General features: G+C 42.3%; 2 protein-coding genes across 6 annotated transcripts in view; one reads left to right on the top strand and one right to left on the bottom strand.

The window, feature by feature from the left end:
• Positions 1-11: 11 nt before the first annotated feature.
• armc8 (armadillo repeat containing 8) lies at positions 12-13,962 on the top strand. 5 transcript variants are annotated; one of them, XM_086123280.1, is made up of 24 exons: positions 260-278; positions 1,239-1,315; positions 1,644-1,832; positions 2,490-2,561; positions 3,411-3,501; positions 3,966-4,108; positions 4,188-4,285; positions 4,377-4,469; positions 4,569-4,649; positions 5,414-5,489; positions 6,128-6,218; positions 6,283-6,343; positions 6,436-6,636; positions 6,709-6,804; positions 7,885-7,967; positions 9,759-9,840; positions 9,961-10,047; positions 10,301-10,393; positions 10,495-10,644; positions 11,460-11,555; positions 11,648-11,743; positions 12,554-12,626; positions 12,877-12,970; positions 13,053-13,962. In XM_086123280.1, coding segments are annotated over exons 5-24 (1,830 nt in total). In that variant the 5' UTR covers positions 260-278; positions 1,239-1,315; positions 1,644-1,832; positions 2,490-2,561; positions 3,411-3,499; the 3' UTR covers positions 13,087-13,962. The 5 variants fall into 5 exon arrangements, 4 of the variants coding, with proteins under 4 accessions (XP_085979405.1, XP_085979404.1, XP_085979406.1 ...); XM_086123279.1 differs by lacking the exon at positions 3,411-3,501 and having other exon boundaries at positions 12-278; XM_086123278.1 differs by lacking the exons at positions 1,644-1,832; positions 3,411-3,501 and having other exon boundaries at positions 12-278.
• A 792-nt stretch (positions 13,963-14,754) lies between these two features.
• Positions 14,755-20,839, bottom strand: part of kcnh3 (potassium voltage-gated channel, subfamily H (eag-related), member 3) — a 120,701-nt gene continuing 114,616 nt past the window's right edge. Inside the window, exons 13-15 of the mRNA XM_086123282.1 lie at positions 20,503-20,603; positions 20,344-20,396; positions 14,755-19,342 (exon numbers count right to left, since the gene is read on the bottom strand). Coding sequence (XP_085979408.1) covers positions 18,419-19,342; positions 20,344-20,396; positions 20,503-20,603 — 1,078 coding nt within the window. The 3' untranslated portion in view covers positions 14,755-18,418. The remainder of the gene's footprint in view (positions 19,343-20,343; positions 20,397-20,502; positions 20,604-20,839) is intronic.

Here is a 20,839-nt window from a genome sequence, read left to right as displayed (position 1 = left end):
CATCCACTGCCTGCCTGTCAGACTACACGCCAAGTTAGCGGTGTTACTTTGAAGCTCGCAATTACATTTGTGTCCACAGGGGGATACACCTCACATTTAAAAAAAATAAACGCAAACTAAGGCGTGGTTGATTTAACTGCATTTCTTTTTTAAGAGGCCGCCTAAAGCTGGTCTGGGGGTGGGGTGTCTGCAAAGTGTTGCGCCGATTGGGGCGCTCGATCAGGGGACGAGAGATGGCGTGTTTGTTGGAGGCCCCTCTCCGCATCAGTGTGCTTTCTGTGAGTGTCACTCTTATCGATTAACATAGTTTTCATTTCCACTGTATTTTCTTCTCACGCTTCATGTTGTAATTTTGAAACTCAACGAGTTGACATAAATAGGTTGTTGTCAAACTAGAACGACGTGCATGTACCCCGTTAGCACAAAGGCTAAGTCAATGGCTCTGCAACATGTAGCGATGTTAGCGGGTCCGCCTACTGTAGTGCTCACCAGAAAGTGAGCACTCGTTTTTGAGCATAATGCTCGCACGGACAGGCGGGGACGTTGGGAACTCGTGAAGTCAGAACGACGACGAACGGTCTTCTCTTACTGTAGGCTAATATGTGAAGCGAAACGAGCGGTTGACGAGCTGTCAGTGTAACCCGGAATGAGTTAGCGGCTAACTGCTACGAGTTGTCATAACAGTTCATATTGAACAGTAATTTACGCATTGCACGAATACGATCTGTATCCCTTCACGTGACCACAGCCTAACTCATGCGAAAGATGACCAATTCTATATGTTTATGAAACGCAATATTACCAGGTGGCAGGTGTTCCTTTCTATGCTAGCCCATTTCAAGCTTAGATGGAGGTTACTTGCCTCCAACCGGCTTGCCCAAACCTCAAAATAACGCTTATGAATCATTATTAATGCAAAGGAGCTGAGGTCAGTGATTGCCAGATCGTACTCGTTGAACTAACGCTGCACTTGGCGCCGTGACGAGTTCCCACGTCGTGTGGATCGTTCTGGCTGTCACTGACAAATAGTACATTTTCAGAGAGGTGGCACATGTAGCTGCTAGGTGCATTTATTAGAGCTGTTAAAGAAGGGGATGGCAACTTTAGTGGTGTGGTTAAGAGTATTTTTTAAAAGTGTTAAAAAAACTCTCTTTGACTTTAATTTTGATGTTAAATTTAGAGGACAAAAATCCATGCAGCTGTTTGTTACCATCCACTTGTGTTTTGTTGTATTGTAGGAGGTCACTGCCACGAGTCGCCATTATGTGGACCGACTGTTCGACCCAGACCCACAGAAAGTGCTGCAGGGAGTCATGTATGTTCATCTCACATCAACATCAAGTTTTAATTCAAACTATCGGTTTGCACAACTTCAGATAATATTTAAGTCGGCACTAATGTGATTAAAGTTGAAATGACATTGAATGGTCGCTGATGATGTCATTGTGTAGCACTAAAATTACCAAAAATAAATAAAAAAAGTCACATTCTTCTTTATTCACCGACAATGGACAACTCTTACACCAAATTTATGTAGAACCGTAGAAGAACAACAGAGGATGGACTTCGGATGGGTTAAGTACTCCCCTGTTGATGCTGGATACTTCGAACCGGGGGGAATAAAAAATAACTCTCTCTCTCAGGATGCTTGCCATTGGAACAGCCAAGTTATGATTACGCGACTTGGCCGAATGGGCAAACCTGTCCTCGTTATGGGCTGACCACACCACAGCGGGTGCATGGTGGACAATGCCATGTTTGCAAATGATCATGGACCTCTTCGTGTGCGGTTGGATAAGGGATTATTCCAACCACCGCTCTCCTTCCTCTTTGTGAGTGAGGGTCGAATGAAAAAAAGTTGAAAATACTGCTCAAACCTGGCTTTCTTAACCTCTACTGGATGCCCCTCATTTACCAAAGCATAGCTTTAAGAAATTCTGAGGATATTTTACATATATTAAGGTGACAGACCTGTTCAATACAGCATACTCATCTGTTCCTGAAATCGACACTCCCTCCTTCTCAAGCGAAAAATACACAATTAGCGACTAGTTGACATCGCACTTGAAACGCTATTAGAGTAGTAAAGTCTGTACAACTTGTTTCAAACACAAACTTACTACCTTTTAAAACTTTGGATTCTCCAGTGCTTGCATGATGTTCTCTTTCAGAACAACATTTTGCGTAATAATTCATTTTCCCTTTTTATTTTTAACCTCTGGAGAGAAGGGGCTAGCTCTGGTTACAGCCTCCAGTCATCTGTACTTTTCCACCAGCCTCCTGCCATTTGATAGTGTTTGGCCAGCTTGGCGAAAACAGGAAACGTATCTATGATCATACCCATGCAGAAAAACCACGTTGCACAATTGCATTACGTAATATATGTATTCATACATTTAGTTTGTGTCTTACACAATAACCAAAAACAAATCTCCACTCACACTATTGTCATTCTTTAATTTCCTTGTGAATTGTGTTTGCCTCTGTAGTGACATGAAGAATGCCGTAATTGGCAACAATAAGCAGAAAGCCAATTTGATCGTCTTGGGAGCTGTGCCAAGGTACGTGCCCCTTTTTCACCTTATCTTTTTTCTCTCACTCTTCTGTTTTGGAGACATTCTTATTGAAAGGCATAACACCAGCGTCTGACAGATGAACCACAAAGAAAAACAAACCACAGTGGAACCTTGCTTTAACATATATTACGTATGTGTATCTATCCATATGTAGAGAGGGTGATTTCAGCTTTTCTTTACTTCCCCACAATGTTTTATATACAGTGTATATATATATATATATATATATTAGAGCTGTCAAACGATTAAAATATTTAATCTAATTAAAAATGCAACTGTCATAATTAACTCAAATTCACAAAAAATTAATCGTGATTACTCACGCATTTTTTTTTTATCGTTTCAGAATTTCCTTTTATATTTTTTTGTCCTATTTTTCCCCATTTTAATGCTCTCATCAACATGGAATCATGAATCAGTTTTCTATGTGCAAAATGCAAATATTTACTGAAATAACAATTTACATGAACATTTTTCACTTGGAGCAGTTATTTACACATAATCTCTCACACAATATTACTGTCCATCAACAACAGTGAAAAAAAGTTTTGTCACACAACAGCTGCTTTAACAGCTCTTTTTATGGAATCAAAACAGAGCAATATAACATTATAAAGTGCACATCTAAGGTAAACTAGTACTCAGCCTACAGTGGATTTAAGCCATGGTTGCATACTTCGTTTTTCTCAAGTTTGCTTTGAACACAGCAGTCAGGCTATGTTGATTCTGTTGGTCCTTCTTGCGCAGAAGTTTCTCTACGGTTTTGTGTAGACATCATTTCGGATGACTACACTTGGTTTGATGACAACACTGAAGACGTTTTATTTTTGCTAGGTCGCTACCACTGCACCGCTGAACTTCACCGTCACTGTCAGACGAACACAGAGAAGCTCCACCCGCTGTATTTATATGGACACGGAACGATGTAACCTTCCACACAAAATAGTTCCAAACAAGTAACAATCGCGTCAGTGGCATACATCGTATACATGTATGATACAGGTAACTTTGGTCTTGTCAGTGGAACAATCTGGCAACTTTTTAAAAGTAAACAAAGTATCAGTTTTCGGTGTCTCGCGCTGCCGTGGCTGGCAAAGCAAACGTGCGTGGACCTATGCAGCGCGCTTGTTGTTTTGTTTCTGGTTTATTTATAGAGCAACGTAACATCCGCTGTGACGTGTGCCGCGTTAATCTCGCGAGAAAAAATTTAATCCCGTTAAAATTCATTTAAATTAATCCCAATAAAAACACGCTAAACTGACAGCTCTGATATATATATGAGAGGGAGGTGTCAAACTGAAGTATTTGTATTAGAAGTACAGTATAATGTTTGTGTGTGTGTGTGTGTGTGTGTGTGTGTGTGTGTCTGCGTCTGTCTCTCTGTTGTAGGTTACTGTACCTTCTGCAACAGAGCTCCTCCAGCCTGGAGCTAAGGACAGAGTGTGCGGTGGTGCTGGGCAGCCTGGCGATGGGTACTGAGAACAATATCAAGTCCCTGGTTGACTGCCACATCATCCCCGCCCTTCTTCAAGGTTAGGGCAGAAGTATCCTCCAATCTCCGGGAGCATTGTCATTATCATGAGTGGTTAACTTCTTTCCTGTTGTTTGCAGGTCTCTTGTGTCCTGACCTGATTTTCATTGAGGCTTGTCTTCGATGCCTCAGAACAGTTTTCATCAGTCCCGTCACTCCAGTACAGCTGCTCTACACTGTATGATCACTTCCTACTTTTGTTTTAGCTAAAACGTCCCCTCCGCGCCCTCCAAAAAACATGGTATGCTTTTTTTTTTTTTTATCTGCAGGATCCCACTGTGATCCCCCATTTAATGTCGCTGCTGAGCCACTCACACAGGACGCAGGAGTACACCACGCAGATCTTCTCCCACTGTTGTAAGGTATTTGTTAGTACAGTATTGGCTCATTGGCAGTCTGAGGACTCATGGCAACAGTTGAGGCAGACATTTTTGATTTATGTCTTGGTGGTTTGTGTTCAGACTCCAGAGCACCAGACAGTTCTGTTTAACCACGGTGCCATTCAGAACATTGCCCCTTTGCTGATATCGCCATCTTATAAGGTAAGTGGCCATACAAAAACGCAAATAAATAAGATTTCAAGACATAAGTATACGTTTTTTAAATTTTACGACGTACTATCACGCCAGTCACACGTCGACTACTAAATTTCCCGCAGCACTGATTGGACAAGCAATGACCGGTAATGTGATCATCTGCAGCCAGTGATGGCCATGTCCATCTTTTAAAGTGGAACAAGTAGATTCAATGCACTCAAATCCGATTTTCCGATTCAAATAGTTTGAGTTACACCCCTCGTATAGATTACTAAGAGTGCATAATTAATGTGTTGGCTCCCAATATTATTTGAGAAAAATAGAATCTTTTTTTTTTTCCCCCAGTGCATTTTTAAGGTATTTTTTTAGCAGAGGCCACATAATGCTTTTACTTATTTGTGTGTAATATCCAGAGGGCTTTACTTACTTCTTGCTTAAGTTTTTTTGTTTGGGGTTTTTTTTTTTGGTACTTGTATGTATCTCTGTTTTGTAATATGAATAGTATTTTTCCTCTGGATGATTGTATTATATTTTATTTCGATTGTATTATATTTTATCTTTTGTATCATTGTATCATTTTATCTATTTGATTGGAATATGTTTTTCTCATTTGTGGTATCAAAGATCTGTAATATATATTTTTATTGATATTTCATAATGGCTGATGTGAATGGGGTCATGGAAACCCACCTTTGATTGCCATCTTGACTATCATGCTGATCGAAAGCAGGCACAATCAAACAGATGTAAACCTTTTCTTGTCCTTCCAGGTGCGTATGCAGGCATTAAAATGTTTCTCAGTGCTGGCCTATGAGAACACTCAGGTGTCCATGACGTTGGTGAATGGTGAGTGTTGTAGTCTATCGTACTTGTTTAGTGGGGTGCACACAAACAGATAGGTCTAATTTTCCCACTTTTGTCATACTTGCAGTCCAAGTCAGCAGAGGCCCGATTCTCAAAATTTTCTCAATTATCAGCCTGAGTGATCTTGTGGTTTTGGTTGTAGGAAAAGAGTTCTTTTCCTCTCTGCTTTGTTCAGAAAACAGCGCAGGGACCGACAATCATACATGTTAAATCTGTTCGATATTTGCCACAGTACATCCTTATGTATGTCTCATCAATACCGAGTTTGGCTGACAAGGTAACAATTAGCCCAAGACTAGTTTCTTCTATTTCTTCTTCTACCACTCCTCTTTCTTCTATTTTCTGGCAGTCTGGATGCCCTGTGGCACCATGTAGAATTTAGCTGCTCACGGCAGGACTTGGTCTCTATCTCTCATGATTAGTGGGGAAACAGTGTACATCATACACTATAAGACCAGTCTTCACTCACATGGTGATTTCTTCTTTTTACTCCTCATGTGTGGGGTCTCTCACATGAAAAAAAAAGTCTAAAATCAGTATGTGTGTGTGTGCGTGTGTGTGTGTGTGCCCTGCTTTAGCCATAGTTTGCCACATTGATAAGGTTTTGTGTATGCTTGCAGTGCTGGTGGACGGCGAGCTGTTGTCTCAGGTATTTGTCCGAATGATGCAAAGGGATCAGCCCATTGAAATGCAGCTAACGTCAGCCAAATGGTGAGCGGATTGCAGATGATGTTTCTCCTGGAAACTCTTTTGACACACACTCTTTCTGCTGCAGTCTCACATACATGTGTCGAGCAGGCGCCATCAGGACAGATGACGGCTGCATTGTCCTAAAGGTGATGTGCTTTTCTCTCTTTTATTTTTTATTTTTTTGCCGATATATTTTGAGGTATGTGTGTGTGACTTCCTGCATTTGTTGCTGGTGTAGACTCTGCCTTGCCTGGTGCGCATGTGCAGCAAGGAGCATCTGCTGGAGGAGCGAGTGGAGGGAGCAGAGACGCTGGCCTTCCTCATGGAGCCCGATGTTGAGTTGCAGCGGATCGCCAGTACCACCGACCACCTGGTAGCCATGTTGGCCGACTACTTCAAGTACCCCAGCTCTGTGTCAGCCATCGCCGACATCAAGAGGGTGGGTTGACATAGGTGGGATTTTTGGGTCCACATTTTACATGGTGTTTTTGACGGTTCACTCTCTGTGCAGTTGGACCACGACCTTAAGCACGCACATGAGCTGAGGCAAGCGGCTTTCAAACTATACGCCTCATTGGGTTCCAATGACGAGGACATCCGCAAGAAGGTTTGCCCTCCATGCTGTTTCGAAAATCAGTCAGTCCCCGCTTAGTTGCGGTTCAGCATTCACAAATTTACCTCTTTTTGTGCTGAGGCCAAATTGACAAATGTATTACTATAGCACCATTTTGTGGTGTCTTGGTGGAAACTGTCTTGTAATAGATTGAGGAGTTTTATTTGGATCAGAAAAATGCATTGCTACCGTTTTGTGGTATCTTGGTGCCAATGAACCAGGTTTAAGTAAATTTAGGAGTTTAATTTAGACAAAAGCGCTTCTTTGCAGCTTTGTATGTATCCTGTATCTACAGGCAACTTCTGTAAAAACATTTTTGAGGGCTTCCAGTAGTGAATTTTAGCTATTCGCAATGAGCCTGTTCCCCGCAAATATTTTCGCTGTACCGTATTTTCCGCACTAAGAGGCCTTCCATTTTCTTAAAAGCTCACAGCGTGCCTTAAAATCCTATGCACCTTGTGTATGGTTATTACAGTAATATGTCGACCCCAAAATGGCTCCTTGCTAGAGACATGCTTACAACTCAGAGTTCAAACTTAAGGCGATCGGGTTACGCGGTTGAACACGGAAATAGAGCAGTGAGTTCAACGTTAAGGAGTCAATGTTCTAACTTGTTGTTGGTTAAGTGAACTCTGTTGCTGCTTTATTAAATAAGTTTTACTGACATTTGACAACGCCACTCAACAGCTAAGCTATCTTAGCTATTGTCGTTTGTTCAAAGCTCCTTTGATCTGTGGTGTGGTTGCGTCGGCGCTGATTGGTTAAACCACGTGCATACGTGCTCGCGCTCGCGCACAGCAGAAAGCCGCAGCCTATGGACTGCTGAGGTGCGCTTCACCCGAGTGGAGTTGCTACAGTTCTGTAGGCATTTCCTTGAGCGTTGCTCCATCTAGTGGATGCTTTGCAGATTGCATCTTATAGCGCGGTGCGTCCAATATATGAAAAAAATTACAAAATAGGCCATTCATTGAAGGTGCGCCTCATAATCGAGTGCACCTTTTAGTGTGGAAAATACGGTAATAGAATAATTGTAATGATTGTATACAACTATCCTTCTTGTATCTCTTTGTCAAGATCACAGAGACGGAGAATATGATGGACAGGATAGTCAGCGGCCTGTCAGAGTCCAGCATTAAAGTTCGCTTGGCAGCTGTCAGGTGAGATCATATTTGAACTCTTACAACACATACAGTCTTGGGGAGTAATGGAATACATACCGACGTTACGTATTCAGGATACAAAAACATTTTTAACCGGAGTTAAGGGGGTAATTGCTCACGAAATAGCTTAGTGGTCATTCCACCGAATGTTTTTGTTAGCCAATGATCAAACGAGACTCGTGAAAATAGCTTAATCTTCGGAGGTCATGGCTGCCCATCAGCATCGTGTGTAGCTGAACATTTGGTCAATTTGTTACTATTACTTTCTGTTTACTGCTTCTTCTTTTCATTTATTGGTGGATTCTGCTGTGAAGTCTAAATTTCATCATGTTATGGGGGCGGAACTTCACCGATATTGTGACCAGTAAAATCTGATGCCACTGCAAACAGAACAAAGTCTTACAATTTAAAAGATACTTGACAAAGGTGGGATGATGACAAAGTGGCTTGGCATAAAATATTTAAGTACCGTATTTTCACGACCATTCGGCGCACCGTATTGTTGGGCGCAGTCTCATTAATGGGTGCTATTTCTGTATTTGACACATAGACAAAACACACTGTATTATTGGGCGCAGTTTTACAGTGGTAAAACATACGCCAGCTAAAACGTACGGCATGCATGCGCGCACGCTAAAAACACGTTAGCTTGAAGCATACGGTAGCATGCCAAGACATACAGATATAAGCTAAAAACACGTTTTTAAAAAGGCAACGGAAGCAAAACGGAGTTCCGTTGTATTTTATTTAGCCATCGAACAATGTAATCACGTTTTTCGATCAATCATCACCCAGAAATCCATCAAAGTCCTCATCCTCTGTATCAGAATTGAACAATTGTGCAAGTACCGGTAATCCATCAAAAACGCCGTGTTCCCTCTCGTCACTCTGATTGCCATGTGGCTCCACAGAAATGATGCCGGCTTTGCCAAAAACTCGAACAACAGTGCAAGCAGACACGTTCGTCCAAGCAGCCACAATCCATTCGCAAATTGTGGCGTAACTCGCCTGGCGCTGCCTCTCACTCTTTGTAAAGTTGTGTTTGCCATCGATCATCCATTGTTCCCATGCCGCTCGCAACTTTACTTTGAACGCCCGGTTGATGCCGATGTCCAGCGGTTGGAGTTCTTTAGGCAAGCCTCCGGGAATAACGGCAAGCTCAGAGTTCATTTGCTTGAGTTGGTTTTTCACCGCTGCTGTGAGATGGGCACGCATGCCAAAAGCATAACCGATGGCTTGAAGTTTGAACTGAGCTTCGTAGGCGTGTCTCTTTGTAGAATTTATTTTCGGGGGTTCTTAGAAACCAAAACCGAAGTTGTTTTGCAACAATGCACATAGCCACACTCTATACAGGTGTTGTTACCTGCTAGGGGCGTCCATTTAGCGTCCACTTACACGCCCACCCTTCACTCATTGGCGGACTTCTTCGCCGCATGCCTGTCCTCACTCACGTCTGCCTTTTCTCTCTCTCTCCATATATGTATATATACACGCCCACCCTTCACTGATTGGCCGACTTCTTTGCCGCATGCCTGTCCACAGTCACTTCCGCCTTTTCTCTATATAAACAGCGTGTCGGCTGTCAGTCAGGTTTTGGAGCTCAGCGCATACACAAGACGCTCCGCATCATAAGGCGTCCTGTCCATTTTGCAGAAAATTTAAGACTTTTAATGGCGCCTTATGGTCGTGAAAATACGGTAACCACTTATTTTTTCTCCCTCCCCCCAGTTATTAATGCATGGTGTTACGCTTACTATACTGCGTTACTCTATCGTGTTCTTGTTCCAGATGTCTACATAGTCTCTCGCGGTCGGTGCAGCAGCTGCGGACTAGCTTCCACGATCACGCGGTGTGGAAACCCCTCATGAAGGTAAACTGTAGTGGAATTTTAACCAACAAACAAATTTCTCCTTCAGTAGAGGAATTGCACCAATTCACCTAAATGATATTTTTCTATAACTCCCTTCTGGTTGTGCATGTTTTCATGTAGCTGTTGCAAAACGCCCCTGATGAAGTCTTGGTCATGGCATCTTCAACACTATGCAATCTACTGCTGGAGTTCTCACCCAGTAAAGAGGTAGGGACACATAAACACACACCTTTGACTTTTCAAAACCCTCTTCAGGGTCCTTCTTTTTGGGTGGTGGCTCTTGCGGGTCACCATGAGCCATGTTGAGGTGGCTCTTATAGAATCGACATATTGACGTTTGCAATTGTTTGGCTGTGTGCTGCTCCGAGTGAATTTCTACTCAAATATCTGTGCTTTGTGTGTGTGCGCGCGTGTGTGTGCCTGTGTGTGTGTGTGTGTGTGTGTGTGTGCGCGCGCGCAGCCCATCCTTGAATCAGGTGTCGTAGAACTACTATGCAGTCTGACCCAGAGCGAGAGTCCTGCACTTCGGGTCAACGGAATCTGGGCCCTAATGGTGAGAAACGTCTCCTCTGAACACACTCCAAACGGAATTCATTGGAGACAGTTTCATTGACTGTCCATACTCTACGTGTGCGTCTATACTCGTGGACACAGAACATGGCGTTCCAGGCAGACCAGAAGGTGAAAGTGGAGATTGTTCAATGTTTGGGAACGGAGCAGCTCTTTCGCTTACTCTCTGATCCTGACGGTAATGTGCTGATGAAGACGCTGGGTTTGCTGCGGAATCTCCTGTCAACACGCCCTGTGAGAGCACTTACATACATAGACACACGTGCACACAGACAGCACTGTTTTGTTTTTTAACCCATTGTTAGGCCTGTCACAATGACATGTTTTTCCGGATTTCACAATAAACAATAGTTTTGGTTTGTTTATATACCACTGATAGGGTGATGATGTGTGAGCGAAAATGAAGTACATCCTTTTAATGAGCACATGTCTTTAACTTCTCAATAATCTTGAAAATTTGCATTGAAACGTAGAACAATCAAATATCTTGGATAACAGTGTTATATGATGCATCTAAACTGACCTTTTTGTTTGAACGTACGATTTCAAGCGAACTGTAATCTCTCCATTGCAAGATCTCGATGCATCAGAGATCTTACACTGGAGGGATACAGACTTGATCGCTTTCGACTCCCAAATTGAATCGCCACGATTTTGTACACAATTCTACCAGTTAGTCTTCTAAAAAAAAAAAAAAAACCAAACAAACAAAAAAAACCAACCTCAGGCTTTTACTGGAAACCAAAAACAAATGCTAGAAAAATCCTAATCGAACATCTGAAATGTATTTGGGCTTAACCGGAGGCATTTGAAAAGGTGACAGTTGTGTTCTGATGCCCATTTAACATAAGTTTACGTGTGATTAGTTAATTCGGAACACAGCCCGATCCCCATTTACGCACACTCCTCGCTCAAAACTCCTTCATTTTTAATTGAGTTGTAAATATTAGAGGTTACATTCAATGGTGGAAAAACACAATTGTATTTCTAAATAATCATGCAAATAAAGGCCAGCATGTTGTTTCATCAGCACGTTTATTTGCCGTCAGCACATGGATCAGATCATGAGTTCTCATGGGAAGCAGATCATGCAGGCCGTCACGCTCATCCTGGAGGCTGAGCACAGCGCGGAGATCAAAGAGCAGGTGAGAGGAGCCTAACGGTCGCGTTATTATTATAGGATGTCTGCCGCTGTCTTTTTGTGACTAATTTGTATTCAAACCATATCATTGAGCAGGCACTCTGCATTCTCGCTAACATTGCCGATGGCAACACGGCCAAGGAGCTCATCATGACCAATGACGACATGCTGCAGAAAATCAAATACTACATGGTAGGCCTACTTTTATGCATTATCACGGTAGGGGCCCTCCAAAAGTTGGGAGGTGCATTGGTCGTTACCTGAGCCCTGAGCTACTCTGATGTCATTTTCAGTCAACAATAAGTGGCAAAATGGCCAGATAAAATTATGTTGATTTTTGCTGCTCAAATCACATTCAGCAAACGCAATATTAGTCAGATTACCAGATTTGGAGTAAGGCTGCATAGAACTTAAAAAACAAAAAGTTATGTCCTTTTAAAAGAGATGTTAAAATGAAAGTAAATAACACATCTACTCTAGATAGTTTTTTTAAATTTACATAAAATTGTTTTGTTTACATAGAAAGGCTTTCTGCTCACGAGACACGTGACAAAGCTAAAAATAGATCAGCTTTCAGGCTCAAACATACACGATTGCAGCACAGAACGTCCCCGAACCGAATGAGATTTTGTTTGCTGTAATGTCTCATTTGGGGTCATTGAACAATTGGGTTAGGCCATGACAGCCAATTACAGATTTTGCATAAAAATGCAAAATATAAATTCTACTAGAAATGGTCAGTGTGTTTCCAAGATTGACTTCTTGTGGCTTTTGGTGCACAGGGTTTTTCAAGCTTTTTTTGTGGGTCTACTCATTTTAAACAACTGGGCTGTTTATTTTCCTCTCGTTATTGAGTTCGACAAAGCCCTCATAATGATGATTTATTTGTCCCAAGAATAAGACAGACAAAAAGAACTTTCACCCCATACTCAGGCCATAATGATAACCGATTCTATGGCTCAGTTGCAAATTTGAAGTGTCTGACATATTTGTAACCCTCAGGGTCACTCCAATGTGAAACTGCAGCTTGCCGCCACCTTCTGCATCACTAACCTCATCTGGAACGAGGACGACGGTAAAATGGCACACACCGCAAGGATCCTACTGGGATCATTGTTCATGAATACATTCAAATTATGCTGACGTCGTACAAAATGTAGAGGTGCACAAAATGTTTCGAAGAAACAACATACATAGTCACAGAGAGGGTCCTAGATTTACATTAAAAGTCTACACATCTCGATTCAAATTCATTGCTGTCAAATTTGACACAAACACTATGCAAGGGCGTAAGTCAACATCTTCCCTCCTGTGTGTGTTGTCAGGTTCTCAGGAGCGCCAGGACAAGCTGAAGGAGTTGGGCTTCGTAGACATGTTGCACAAACTCTCACAGGCCTGTGACGCCAACCTCAGCGACAGGTGCGAACCTCAGCTCAACTCACCCCTCTCTTCATCACAATAAAACAAACAAAACAACATATGCACCCGAATGTCCCCACAGGGCCAAGACAGCCATGCAGCAGTACCTGGCATGACCACAGGGGGGAGTCGCAAGCATCACTCGGGGAGAACGCCTGCTGTTTTTGTTTGGTTTAAAGGCTGAAGCTTTTTGAGTTGCACAAAGACACCTTTCTTTTATTTTCCCCCTTCAAAAGACACGATTTACCATGATGGTTTGGAGACTATTTTTTGTGAAGCTTGTAGCTTTTTGACGTGACATTGTGCTTGTCATGGACTGGATGACAAGATTTTCCTCTTGTTATTTTTGCATTTGTAATTCAAGAGGGCACTTTCCTTCTTTTATCTCCTCAAGACAAAGGACACCTTTAGAGGGAAAGGAAACAGAGACAGAGCTATTTTGAAATGTGGATGTTTTCATTCTTGTGTATACTTACCTCGTAAATATATATAAATATGAGCATAAAAATATCTATTTTTGGAATGTTATTTTTCTCCCCGATTTTACCCTCTGTGTTGTTTTCAGTCATGTTTAGAAATCAAAAAAAGTCATTTTTGTCTTCAGTCTGCCTATTGAAGCAATTGATTCATCACGCACTCAGCCCTGTGGCATCCTCACTCCTTTTTTTTTTTCTTCTTGTATTTATGTTAAACTTTCAAAAACATTTTGTGCATATCACAAGAAAATTATCCAATGAGACTTGCCCCTCCTTGTGGACACTGAAGTGCAGCAGCACAGTAAGAGCATTGGGTGTCATACGTATTCTCAATCATTTTTCTCCCTTCCCCGGAGTGTTGACTGACATTTCACACTTCATCGATGCTCTAATGGGATGAATGTTCTCACTGAAAAATATATGCAGTCCCCACCAAGGAGCTAATTTATGCCGCTACTTTATTCTCCTGATACTGTCTGAAATAAATCAATATGTGATTGAAGTGTACACTTTCAACTTTTATTTAATAGTTTTATTGAAAATGGAGCATTTACCATTACCAACGTGTGGCCAATGTGATGAGTGGGGTCACCAACAAACTGGGCAATTGTGAAAGCTCTATGTAAATAAAGTTGTATTTTTTTTTGTATTCCCTTTAGAGTAACTCAATCTATTGGATGCTTAATGCAACCGCAGCCACTATTGTGGCTTCTATGCACCTTATAATGCAGTGCGCCCTATATAAATGAAAACACTTAAAATAGGCCATTCATTGAAGGTGCGCCTTGTACTCCGAAGCACCTTATCATGCAGGAAATACAGTAAATAGTCATTTGTTGGTATACAGGCATGTGCACCCACAGCCAGTAGGTGGTGCTCCAGCATCCGCCCTTTTGTCCTGGGTGAAAAAGGTGCTCTTTTTTTTCTGAATTCATCAATTTAAAAAACAATTTAAAATTGTTCTCTATCATGAATTCCATCAAAATTGTTGGCACTTACATCCTCATGTTAAATGTCAGTGTACGTGCACACGTTGCACCAAGTGCTTCTGATGAAGTCCAAACACATTTTAATGTTTGGAGTAGATTTTTCCTGAGATTTATTTGGCTTCTAGTAGAAGCCTGAAGGTTTTGTGCTAACACTAACTGCTGGTCAGAACTTTTACAATCCTAAATATCATTTCCAGCTGAAGAAAACTCCTTCATACTGGCCATATTCCTGATGCTGCCATCACCATACTTCACTGTAGCTATGGTTTTATGCTCTTCTTTTCATCACACTTTTTTTTTTTTGTGGTGGCGTTTACAGTATGAAGTGTCAAATGAGAATAGCAGTGGCTCTCTCAAACATCACAGGAGTCCACCATTATTATTACAAAAGAATGCTTCTTTATTGTCGGAACCCCTGCTCGAGTATTGTGTGACAAAGGTCTTTTTCCCTTTCGTGTTTTGTTTTGTTTTTATAATAAAATACATGTTAGACCTCCCACAGGGTTTTTTGTCTCCACGCAGCTGCCCTTGTGCAGCTCCAAAGCAGGCACATTCCTCATGCAACAAAAGTTGTGACATGCATTGGATTCACAATGTTATTTTCAGAAGAAAAAAAAATAATAATCCCAACCCAAAGTGAGTTCCTTCTTGTCATGTTTTTGTGGAAAATAAAAAAAGAGTAGGAGAAGAAAAAGTAAAACACAATGATATTTTACAAGTAACATGGTGTTACATCACCAAGTAGTTTTTTGTTTTTTTTAAATACAGTAGTACTGAGTCCCACTTTCTCACACCATTTCCAGGGATGCATTTTGGGTAGTGTAGCAAAGGGGTTTAACACGAGCGTGTGTGCGTGCGTGTATGTGTGTGTGTGCTACATTAGAGATCCTCAACAAAAATAGTCCATCCACATTTCCACATATGACAAAATATGTTTTGGGATCAAGGTGTAAGGTTTAATCAGATGGCTTTTAGTTTTGTTGTTTTGTTCCAAATGCCTGCTCGGGATATCAGGAGTGTTGACATAGAGGAGAAGGCACCGATGGTTGGATGGCTAAAGCTCAGGAGTGATGTGAAAGTTGTAAACAGTTTTGATGAACTGTCACAATACTATTGGATAGAGTCCCACCACCATGATGTTTCTATTTCCTATCAATAACAAGTTTGTCTTTGGCACACACCATGAAATTCCTTTGAAAAACGTCACCAAACGGGGCGGAAATCTTTTTTTTGTCTGTTCAAACCCTGTCTGCTTTAGTTTGATGATGGGCAACCAGACCCACGACATTAGATTCAGGCACATGGGTCAGAAGCCCTTTAAAATCGATAGGCTTAAAAATGATGACAATTATTTTTTTGGAAACATTTGACCTCAGCCTTTTTGCATGTGTCAGATCTCATTCAAAAGCATTCGGGTTCTTCCTTAGACATAGAGCGCAGAAGACCCCAATTCCCTGAAAGTGTGTGAACATTTGATCGAAGATCATTGAAAAGCAATATGTTTATTCTAGGGACATTTGATGACAATCCCTGAAACGTTGTGTTGCCTCAACTTTCATTCTGAATCATCACTGTTCTTCCGTTAGCTACCTGAGCTATCTTGGGTCAACAATCCTTTCAAATCAATTGGGTTCTTGTGATGAGATGCAAAATATGCTTGAATGTTTGAAGCTGTTTGGTTGAAAATTGTGGCTTGTATCGCAATGAAAATGATCATGTACTCAGTGGATCTCTTTGTATCAGACCCATCTTCCATCGATATTGTGTCATTTTCCCTGAAGGCTTAATGGTCATGCAACCAGACCTACTACGGTATTATAAGCTACATGGGCTATTGTGGGCCAATTAAATACTTGTTGTTGGCTCTCTCGGATAGATGAAAAATGAACAGGATTCTCTGTTACACTCGATAAAGAACTATATTCCCTGAATGTTTGAAGACAGGCAATCAAATAATTGCAACGTGACCTTTTATACTAGCTGCCTGGGGTTATGTCGGGGGTCAAATATATATGAAAATACATTCAGCCATTGTTGAGACATAAGATGGTAATGAAAGTCGGGCAACCTCACCTGGTGTCAGGTGTAAATAAAAACCTTGTGGCGTTTTAGGAGTTGAAACAGCAGCAGTTGAATAAATTGTCAAATAAGTGTATGTGAGTTATTTGTGCTTGGGCAACCCCCATATGATTAATACACTGACAGATAGTGTACTCCACTGACTGACCATTTCAATCAATAATTTGAGGGGGGTGGGGGGGGGGCGTCATGGACTGACTGACGGACTGGGTAAATTTATAGGCGGAAGCGGAGTTAAAATAACATGATGGATTGACCAACTAATCATTTCACTTTGGTTTGGCTTGAAAGAATGACAGACTGACGATGACGTACAGTACCCAGGCCGCTGACAGGTGAGGAATGACGGACCAGCAAAATCTTGTAAAATGCCCACCGCCTCAAATATTTTCAAAAATCAATATATTTTACACCTCTTGGATTCAAAATCAATCATGTTCTTCCTTAAATAGAAAACAACAATCCCTGAAAATCAGTGTGTCGAAAAGGATGCGTGGGCTACTCAGCAAAATGCCTTTTGACACAAGCTACCCTGGCTATTGTTGATTGGATACTTGGAGATGATTTTCATGAGTGTGCTAAATGTCGAACAATTCTTTTTAAAACTGTGATCAAATTGTATTAAATTTTTGACTGCGCTGTAGAATAATAATAATAATCCCTAAAACTTTCAATACAAACTCGATTCTTGTTTCTCCTTTGAAGTTAATTTTAAAAAGTTGTGGTTTTTATTCGTTTTTATAAAGACTGCACGATTTCACCAAAAAATATGGTGTGTTGAATTTACTCAATTTTATTCCGTCAAGTGTTTGCACGAAACAAAATCATCTGTGTCCAGATACCGGTACATTTGTTAAGTAGCCTATACATCTACTTATTATGTAGCCTGTTCATCTACATAAAAAAAATTATCTGGATCCAGAAGATTTTATTTTGCGCAACTACTTGACAAAATAAAATTGAGTAAATTCAACAAAATGTTTTCCCAGTGTATGACATTTCTGGCCAAGGAGGTTGAGCCATTTTGTGATGGCTCACATTCAAAATCAAAAATATAAAACAAAAACTCATGAAATTGAAGAATACTTTCATCTTGGATGGGGGTACTAACTGGGAAAGCGCTGTTGACACGGAGGGGCCCACGACTTGCTTTTTAAGTGTTGGGGGCAGGGAAAGAGCAACGACCATCCCATTGATGAAGGTGGCCCGAAGAAACCAAACGTAGCGGTTTTGGAAACGTCCATGCTGAGTCTAAAATGAAACAAAAGTCTCAAATAATTGACTGGTTTCATTTGGAGCTCAGAAAAATGAGAATTCAAAGTCGTGTGAACCTCCACAAGATGGTTCTGCTACAGTAGCTGCAGGGATTGACGGCCAACCGCTGAGATACTGTAAAACAGGGGTGTCCAAACTTTTTCTGCCAAGGGCCACATCGAGAAAGGTCCAAGGATGCAAGGGCCACTTTGACATTCTTCACCAAGAATTTATTGAACATGCTAAAACCAATCCATCGGTGTAAAAGAATATGTGTTTAAGTATTGTTTTATAAATAGTTTATTTTAGATATTTACATTCTGTTTTTTTAAACAGCCTGGTGATAGAGCAAAAAGTTAATTGGATTTTTGGGTGGCTCCCTGCCTTGTATCCCATGAGACCAGATCGGCCCTGGCACTGAGTGGCAGCAGAATCCTATCTCCATATTCAGAGCCAAGGCAAGAGCAATCTAAACTACGATGACCTTGACCTTGTATTTTTGTATTTGCAGGCCGCAATGAGCCCTCGGACCTTCGTTTGGACACCCCTTAGGACAATGTGTGCTGTTGTAGCTCCTTCACTTGAACGCTGATGCCGCATTTCCCTGATCTTGTCTCCTTTGCTCCCGTTTTCTTTTGTCGCATTGCCCCTCACACTCCTGGCTCATAAACTGCTGGCTCATCTTCATCGATGAAGCTGATGTGCTCCGAGGAAATCCTCCCTTCTCTTGCCTCGGCCCGCCATTCCTGCATCTCCATCTCCTGCGGGGCACCGTCCCCCGGCCCGGTCTCTCGGCGAAGGTGCGAGTTAGAAGCCCGAGCGAGCTGGAGTTCTCCGTATTTTCTGCTCGGTGAGTCCAGAGATAAAGGCAGGGAGAGGAGGGAAGGGAGAGCAGCGACAACAGGGGACCCCGGCGGGACGGACGGGGACGGTCTCAAACAACGGTCGCCGGGTGAGGATGCGAGAGACGGCGGTGCGGAGAAGTGTGGGGGCCATGGCGGAGGAGGCGTGTCCTGGGAAGGAGGTGGGGGGAGCAGGCTTCGGCGACCAACGGAGCTGGTCTGTTGAGACGGGTGGCAGGAGGAGAGGGAAGAAGTGGAGGAGAGGGACATGGAGAAAGACAGCGACGGTGACGGAGTGCCGGATGCCAGTGGGGGGCGATCCTGTGGCGAGCAAATAAACATACTGGAGGAGGCCAAGATTGGAGACCCCTCAAAAAGTCCTTCCTTTGGTGAGGGGAGATTGTTGCACGGGGGAGGCGAGGAATTAGGCCTTTGTGGTGAATGAGGAGTAGGGAGAAGGCATTGTGGCAAGTCCACGACCTCCACGTCCCCGCTGTCCAACAGGGAATGAGTGTCCGGTCTCAGGAGGGAGCACGGCGTGATGGGAGCGGGCGCCATCAAGCTGGCGCTCGCCGACAGACGGCTGGCGCTGCTGCTGGGAGGCGGGGTCAAATTTGGCTCGGTGGCCACCAAGAGGGGCTGCGGCGCTCTGTGGAGCAGGGGCTTGAGTAGACGTGTGACTTCCTGAAGCTCCTGGCTGAGCTTGGACACTTGTCTGGAGAGGCTGTTCATCTGTGTCGTGAATGATGGGAGAAAGTATTAGCATATCAAGCTAATGTATGCTAATCTTATCTTGAAGGAAATTTGTGAGGTCAGATGTCACTGATAATAGACCTTGTTCCACACCAAACACATCTAAGCGTGCCTTTGTGGACCTCACTTTGGAAATTGGCCTTCGACTGTGCTTTGTGCTAAACTATCAAGGGCCACGAGCATAGTGCCCAAATATGCAGAGGCAACTTCCCAGGTGCATTGTGGTCCTGGAGGCTTTAATACAGTTTCTCAGTGAAAAACACCTTGATTGTCTTTTTTATATTATCAATGTGGACGCTGGTCCAGTTTCTGAATGATTTTTGCTTTTCCATGACACAGAGAGCACACTTTCATGAATATAGTCATCGGTGATTAAATCATAAGACTTCTTAGAGTTACATTCATCTAAAACAGGGGTGTCAAACTCATTATGGTTTTGTCTTCCCTCGGAGGGCCGTTATGACAGTGAAACCATAAAATTATTACTAGTACACAACAAATTAATCGATGACTAGTTTTGAAATCAGTTAAGTCAATTATAATAGTTTATTCATTTATTGTTCACGTTGAGTGTAATCTGGGTCACAAAATTATTGGAAAATCTTCACGTTATTTATTAAACATGACAATTTGACATTTCGGTACAGATTTTAGCAAGTTGACACACATGATTTGCTTTCACGGGCCACATAAAATGATCTGGCGGGCCGGATCTGGCCCCCGGGCCTTGAGTGTGACACCATGATCTAAAATGTTTTTGCCAAGTTGGATGGTGATGAAATGGATACTGAAGTAGCTTAACAATTTGTTTTGAATGACTCCAAATAATACATAGTCCCTTAATTAAATCATTGCACACGTTTACCCCTCTCATGACCTCATTGTGAACTGCTGTAATACAGTACAGTATATTGTATACCAATAGAGAGTCTGGTATCAGACCGGCAACATAAACGTGTATCAAAGCGGGAACAACTCACCTCCTCTGTCAACTTGTGTACACACTGCTTGATCTCGGATGACTCTCGACTGCCTGCTCACAAAAGCGCATACACACACATATCATGACGTGCACTGGGAAGAATGTGAAACCTCTACAGACAAGACGTCACTTGGATGGTTGCTTAGGTGGACATTACCTGAATAAGGCGAGGGCGGCGCTGCAGGCGACATGCTAGGACTGAACTCAAACTTCTGGGATGACATGGAACTGTTTTCTGTCTCGATACCGTCCACAAACCTGTGCAGAAAGTACATGGCGGAGTTTTGTGATTTGGCAGGGACACGTTGACGTCGCATCAATCAGTTGTGTGACGCCAATTTGAAGTCTGTAAAGTTGCTTTTGTAAGGCCTGATTACATCTCTGCTACTCCAGTTTGCAGTGAATGAGCTCCTGATGCAAGACGCCTGATTACTGGTAAGACTTTTAATCTTGCAGCCAAGGTCTCTCTCTCTCTCTCTCTCTCTCTCTCTCTC

The sequence above is a fragment of the Hippocampus guttulatus genome, chromosome 11 (assembly GCF_054856545.1).
Source record: "Hippocampus guttulatus isolate MCC_2025c chromosome 11, RoL_Hgut_1.0, whole genome shotgun sequence".
Classification (NCBI taxonomy): Eukaryota; Metazoa; Chordata; class Actinopteri; order Syngnathiformes; family Syngnathidae; genus Hippocampus; species Hippocampus guttulatus.
This window is presented reverse-complemented; position numbering and strand designations above follow the sequence as displayed.